The sequence below is a fragment of the Pteropus vampyrus genome, unplaced genomic scaffold, assembly GCF_000151845.1.
Source record: "Pteropus vampyrus isolate Shadow unplaced genomic scaffold, Pvam_2.0 Scaffold253, whole genome shotgun sequence".
NCBI lineage: Eukaryota > Metazoa > Chordata > Mammalia > Chiroptera > Pteropodidae > Pteropus > Pteropus vampyrus.
In genome coordinates, this window is record NW_011889034.1 from 352311 (window position 1) to 359379 (window position 7069).

The 7069-nt window shown below is 62.6% G+C and overlaps 1 protein-coding gene across 1 annotated transcript in view; it reads left to right on the forward strand.

Annotated features, from left to right (window-relative positions):
- The first annotated feature begins 1470 nt into the window (after positions 1–1470).
- The window catches only part of MAEA (macrophage erythroblast attacher), a 10423-nt gene continuing 4824 nt past the window's right edge, over positions 1471–7069 (forward strand). The window contains exons 1-3 of the mRNA XM_023520221.1: positions 1471–1687; positions 5364–5486; positions 6032–6145. Of these exons, the coding sequence (XP_023375989.1) occupies positions 1604–1687; positions 5364–5486; positions 6032–6145 (321 nt within the window). The 5' untranslated portion in view covers positions 1471–1603. The remainder of the gene's footprint in view (positions 1688–5363; positions 5487–6031; positions 6146–7069) is intronic.

Below are 7069 nucleotides of genomic sequence, written 5' to 3' on the forward strand. Positions count from 1 at the left end.
GGCCCAGCTTCCTTCGCCCGAGAACGGCAGCAGATCAATTTATTATTTTTAGAATTTCATCTCAAAACAGCAGGTAGGGTGTCTTGTCTCTGGGAATGGCAGATAGGGCGTTTGGACCTATGCCCATGAGAGCAGCCCAGTGTGCTGGGACATTTTAAAACATCTTACTGAGCGTGTCCTGAGGAGGAAGGGTTCACCAGAATTGGGGGGCAGGGTTATTGTCGCTGCTCGAGGTGCTGGCCGCCTGAGCACACGTGAACCCCTTCGGGTGCCTAGTGGGGGGCCTCCGGAGCAGGGGCCCAGGAGCGGACGCCCAGAGAGCACCGCAGCCCTCCCACTGGGCGTGGTGCCAGGCAGAGTGGATGCAGTTCTGCCGTGAGCATGTGAGTATTCGAGCACAGCACCAAGTACGTCAGAGGGAGCCAGGGACACAGGACACCGTGACCGAGGCATAGCAGAAGGAGAGGTACACAGGCTTCAGGTACAGAAGTGATCAGGTCCCTTAGTGTCCGTGTTTAAAGGTAAATAACAGCTTGAAAGTACCCCCAGAGAGCAGAATGTGTGAAAAGTGATTCAGATTTAAAAAATAAAATTTTTGAAATGAAAAGCTGCTTATACCAAACATTCTAATACTGAAGCATCAGACGGAGCTGCAGTGAGGGTCAGTGAGCTGGGGGGCGGGCCTGGAGTCTCAGAGGGCGCAGCAGAGACGTCGGGATGGAATGCAGGAGGGCGAGGCGTGAGCAGAGGTGAGGCTGCCCGGTGTCCAGGACAGGGCGGGGGCAGAGACAGCCTAGGGAGAGGGGCCCAGGGGTTTTCAGAGCTGACGACAGTCACCACTTCAGACCATGGCATAAAGGAAAAAAAACCTGCGTAGGATTTTCACGCAGTGGAGCAGAAGGGGACAGAACGAGCGGGGAAACAGGAACATCACACGAGTGGCCAGAGGAAAGCCTGGCTCTGACGAGCAGCAGGTGCCCGACGGCTGCCTCGGGGACAGTGTGGCAGCCAGAAAGCAAGGCGTGCTGGGGGGAGCGAGGGCGGCCGGAACCTCCCGGTGCGATCAGGCGCGCAGTCCTGAGCCACAGGCCACCACCGACTTAAGCTCCTCAGTTGCCCTGGCCACTTCGGGTGGCTGGCAGTGGCTGCTGGCTGGGCAGCGCAGGTCTAGACCGTTGCTGCCTACCTATGTGAATTTTGACTTCAAGGAAAGAAGTCTTAGAAAAGGTGGACGGTCACCTGGTAACGACACGTGGTTTAACCCAGAAGCGGCGACAGGTTTGAAGGCGGATAGGTGTCCGGGCAGCAGAGCTGCAGCCTACAGGAGCCCCGGTGGCACCCGGGTGGGAGGCGCAGGTCCGCAGTGTGGCGGGTGTCCACGTGCCTCTCGGTAGGGACGGGCCCCAGCGCCTTTCCCGCCTGCGTGGGCAGGTGGGCGGCCTGGGGGGCATCCGGCCTGAGCTGCCTGTGCTCGCCCGGGCAGGCGGTGGAGTCAGTCCAGGCGGAGGACGAGAGCGCCCAGCTCTGCAAGCGCAGGATCGAGCACCTGAAGGAGCACAGCAGCGACCAGCCGGCGGCGGCCGGCCTGTGGAAGAGGAAGCGCATGGACCGCATGATGGCGGAGCACCTGCTGCGCTGCGGCTACTACAACACGGCGGTGAAGCTGGCGCGCCAGAGCGGCATCGAGGTGCGCGCCGCGGCAGGGGCGGGCGGGGGGCGGGGCGCCACCGCTGTCCTGGAGTCTGGGCCGGGACAAGGAGTGGGCAGGCCTGCCACGGGGCCGCCTCCCCGTGGCCCGGGCATGTACCGGGGGGTCTTGTCCCGGGCAGGCGCGTGTGCAGTGCTCCGAATCTGGTCGGGTGCCAGTGCAGGAGCCGCGGTGCCCGCGCCCCAGCCGCGAGGCCGGGCGGTCGGCAGCCTCTGCAGGAGGGCTGCTGCGCACCACGAGGGCGCCCGGCCCGGCGGGGCGGGGTCCCTTGACTCGCTCCCCTTCTTCTCTGCAGACCGTTTGCGCCTTTCTCCTGCCTCTGCCCAGTTTAGCTGGGGGCCACCAGCTCTGCTGTGGGGCAGTGGTCCCCCTGGTCCCCCTGGCCAGCGTCCACCATGGGGGTCCCACAGCCTTCAGGGTTGCGTGGACCACAGTGTCTGCCCCCGCCCCCTGCTCTGTTCTTGTCCAGATCTGAGGCGAAGTCCATGTCCCACGCTAACTACAACAACCCCAGCTGGGGGTACCTGCCTCGGCCACTTCTCTGTCTCGTGCTGGGCCCCCCTGAGCCCACCTCTCCTCGGCCAGTCTGCACATGGCCAGCCTTCTTGGGCCTATCTGCTCCCCACCGTGGCCCGCTCATGTGCCCCCACCTCGGCTGCACACCCAGCATGAGACCCCAGTCCCCGGGAGGGGTGGCCTTGGGACCCCTGGGTGCTGAGCTCATGCCCCTGTACAGGTGTCCACAGGTCCTGGTCATGCACCCTCACCCCACTACATCCCGTCTGGTGTCACCGTCCTGGTCTCAGTCCCCAGGTTGTGGCAGGGTCCCCCCCGCCCTCAGGCAGGCTCTGCCTCAGCACCTGTACTGGTCCACTCGTCTTCCCCCTTCTGCCGAATTTTGCTTGTGACACTGTCCACCTGAGCACCTGGCCTCCCCGAGCCACCCACAGGCCCCTTCAATGTGGCCTTCACGTACAACAGAGAGGAGAGCTCCTGCTTGCACCCCGGCCTGGGCAGCGAGGCCACCAGTCCCAATCAAGTGTGCTGCCCAGCGGTCCCTCCTGCCTGTCCCACCGGTGCTTTCCCCCTGCACCCGCAAGGGAGCGGCCGAGTGCACCTGTGTGCCCCTCCTGGTCCTGAGTCACACGTGCTGTGTGCTGGAGGCTGCACTCTGGACTCGGATGGGCCTCCTTGAGGGTGCCGTGTGCATGGGCATGGGAGGGCTGTGGCCGTCTGATCGGGCAGAGCAGCCTCATCTGGGAGACTCGAGGCGTGGCTCGGAGCAGTGGGTGGGGAGGGTCTGGGCTCGGGGAACGCAGTGTGCCGGGAGATGTGGGGTCCCCCTGACTGAGAAGGCTGGGTGAGGCTGAGCGGGGCAATGCTTTAAAGGGCTCGTCTGGTTGCTCTGTGAGGACTGGAGAACAGGGACTCGGAGGGAGCTGCTAGGCTAGGGGGACAGCGGTCAGGTCCTGGATGTCCTGTAATAACGGCGCCACAGACTTGCACGTGGAACCGCAGCTTCACAGCACGCACAGAAGCGAAGGACGCTTCTGAAAGCAGACGTAGACGTGTGTCGCGGTCGTTCACCAGAAGACACGATGAAGGGGGGTACCACCAGCCCAGACGCGGCTGAGTGCCACCGCAGTCGTGGAGAATGCCCCCGGCATTGTCCCCGTCCCTCTGCGCGAGAGGTCACAATGCTGGCCTCTCCGCGGGCCGGGAGGGCACCTGGTTTTCAGTTTTGGTGTGCGTTGTGCACCTTGGCCTCCTTCAGCCAGCTGGTTGACTGGCTTTGTTGTGACTCCCACAACCAAGGGTCCATGCACATCAGAATCCATCAGTAGGAAAGATCCAGAAAGATCCGGCACTGAGGCTGTGCGCGGCTGGAGGACGCACAGGTGGACTGTGAGGTGCGGGCAGGAGAGGCCCCCTCTAGGAATTTAGAGCAAAACTGAAAAAGATGGAAAGTAGCAGAGAAAGGCAGACTGGAACCTCATCTAGGAGACCGAGCATTCCCTGTAGGTTCCAGAAAAGAGGGGAAGAAAATGGCAGGGAAAGGGGGAGGGGAGACACCAGCCTCAGCAAGCGGGTGCTGCACAGGGCGCTGCCACGGAGCTTGTCCAAGTCCCCGTCAGGAGGCCAGGTGTTGGGAAGCCATAGCCTGCAGGCTTGGGGACCACGGAGTCCCGGCCACACAACACACCTAGCAGTATCTGGCCCCTCACCCCCTGCCCTGGCGGTCAGGACACAGCCCTTGGGTGGCCGTCCCGAGCTGCCCCCTGTCAGGAGGGGCTGTACAGAGCCAGCAGCACTCAGGGCCTTCCCCAGCACTGACCCTGTCGGGCACACGCCTTGGCCTTCACGCTGCTGCCTTTGACCCGGCGACCACCTGGTTCTGCAGGAGACGCTGCGTGGGTGCCTGTGCTGGTCCACAGCCGTCGCGTCGCTGAGCCGCGGGCCAATGGCCGTTCTCCTCGGCCTTGCTGTGCACGCCCGCTGTGCACTGCGGCCTCGTTAGCCACAGCGTGTTTCTTCACGTGGATGCACTGACTGGCTATTTCACATAGAAGAGTAGGCGCCTGCCTGCGGTGGTACGTCCACGTACAAGCTGGTCTCACGGTGCCTTCACCCGAGGGACCTTGCGACCTTTCTCCAGCCACAGCTGCCGGAAGCTGGACGCGGCCCTGGCTGCTGGAAGTAGAAGGTCTGTGGCCAGCTCTCCACTTGCTGTGCCACTCAGACCCTGGGCCGCCTTCATAGACGTGGTGGAGACTGTGGACAGGAGAGCTGAGTAGCCCTGGGCCTGGCAGTGCCGTGTGGCTGGCTGTGTGCGATGCCTCCTGTGGCTCGCAGGACCCCTCCCTGCTCCCGGCGGAGTGTCTGGTTCTCTCAAGATCCAGGAGATCTTTCTTGTTGGGTGGTCCACCTGTCTCTTGCAGATGGGAGAGCAGTTTATCCTTTGAAATCTGTTTTCTCTAAATGGCTCCCTCCTTTTTGATGCTGAGTGGTCATCATCTTGCCCCGTGGGGCCAGGAGGTCCTGCCTTGCTGGCTGTACCTCACTTCTTGCTGGGACCTATGCGTGCTGGTTACTGCATGGGGCCCCCAACTCTAGCAGAGGTGCAGTTGAGTTGGTGGAGGAGCGTCACTGTGGTGCCTGGCCCTGGTGGGGTCCCCAGGGCTCAGCAGAGTGCCTCAGCCGCCCACCCTCGCCACCCCCTCTTAGAAAGCTCAAGTTTAAAGAAATCTCAGAGGGAAATAACAGGAGATGAGGGGATGGGTTGATGGGGTTTCCAGGTTTTCTTGTGAAAGGTGGAATGCGGGCAGGCTTCTGCTCGTGGAGGCCTCAAGGTCCGCGGGGGTCAGGGCGCCCCCCTGCAATTGGGAGACGCCATCTATGTGTGGCACAGGCCTGGCAGGTGTATGCCCCTCCGCGCCCGCGCTGAGCTGTCCAGGTGGGCGCGCTGGCGGCCGGAGCGGCCTGGGGTTCTCCGGCGAGGTCGAGCACCCCCAGCCTGTCTTCTGGGCACGGGACTGCTAGGCAGCAGGGTCAGGTGGGCGGCAGGCTGCTGAGATTGGTCCGAGGGTCTGGCGGGTGGTGGGGCGGGGTCCAGGCATTCCAGCACTCTGAGCCCTCACCGTTTCCTTCTCCTAAGGACTTAGTGAACATCGAGATGTTCCTGACAGCCAAAGAAGTGGAGGAGTCCCTGGAGAGGCGCGAGACGGCCACCTGCCTGGCCTGGTGCCACGACAACAAGTCCCGGCTGCGCAAGATGAAGGTGTGGCTTCGGGCGGGGCGGGGCCCGCTGTCCAGGCCGTCCCGGAACTAGGCGCCTTTCCCTGGTTGGTTCGAAGCCCTTGGGATCTGGTCATAGGCTAGGGTGGTTGTTTGGTGTGGGTTTGGGGTGTTTCTGGTGGTGCACCCTCTTCTGCCTTAGGGTTTGGACCAGTGTTCTGAACGTGAGTTTGAGGCGCCGTCCGTGGCAGCCGCTGCTGGGTCTGAGCGGGGTGCACCCCCATCCGCATCACAGACTTGGGAAGCCCCACCCACCCGCAGGGCTGCAGAGGTCCAGGCTGGGATGTTCCTCTGGATACAGCTTTTCTTGCGCCCCACAGCAGTTTAGAAAACGGGCCTTAAGTTGCAGAGTGCAGCTGTGCTCGAGGAAAGGTGTTTCGCCATGGGGCAGGCACGTTGAGCACGTAGCCTTCGTGCTCCGTGAGAAACCTGTTCTGTTCTCTAAGCTGAGCTCCTTTAACCCCTCCCCGGTTGAGTTTGTCGTGTGCACATAGTGACCAGCCAAGGGTGACACTCTCTGCCACTCAGGGCCGCCAAAGTGAGCATGACGCGAAGCCGGGACGGAAAAGTAGAGTGGCCAGTGGCTCCCCTAAGGAAAGTGAGGATCTTGGTATGGAAACCATAAAAGGAAAGCCAGAATTGGTACGTAACACTCGCTCCGCTCTCCTGCTCCAGCCCCACAGCCCGGACCCCAGCGGGAACCAGGTCGGAGGGAAGTGGGCTTCCCAGACCCATGGCTGCTGGGCGGCGCGCGGTCTCAGGCGGGGCCGAGTGCACCGTGGCCGTTGAACTTGGGGTACAGCAGTGTGCTCATAGACACCACCCCAACAGACTGGGACGCCCGGCTGCTTGCACAGCCTGTGTGTGCGCGTGAGCTCATGCACACGGTTGCACACACAGGCGGGAGGGAAGAGGGGCCTGGGGGGCTCGCCGGGAGCCAGCGGGAGCCCTCAGACCAGTCAGGAGACTCCCAAGGAGGAAAGAAGCTTTGAGACCCATTTCACGTAGCCGGAAGGTGCTTCTGAGGTAGTCATTGTGTCCAGGCAGTGGCTGTTGACTGAAGTCTCTAGACGCTTGAGGACGCGGGCTCAGTGACCCGTGATGGTGCTGCATGTCAGCGTTCAGTGCTCAACACGGTCCTCTGGAACCGTGGTGTGTACACTGGAGTCTGAACACCCAGGTGTCAGTCAGCATGTGTGCACATGTGTTCGCCTGCTGTGGGCAGCAGAAGCCAGCCCTCACCTGGCGTCAGCGGGTCCTGTGCTCTGAATGAGAGGACACAGCGACACCAGTCGTCCCGCTCACTGGCTGATGGAACGAGCTGAGTTCTTGTGGTGCGTCGTCAGCATTAGGACGAAACTGTGTTGAAGACGTGACTCAGGCCCCGGGGTGTTTGAGAGTCAGCCCGGTGGAGCAGGCGGTCGCGTGACAGTGGCCGGGCTCAGCACAGCACTGCTGGTCCGGGTGTCCACCCAGGCGGCGCCCACCGGGCAGGCGGGGCCTCTTCCCACGAGTCTGGCATTTGAAGGGACCATGTTCCTCTCCACTGGCTTGTGCCACGCCTGC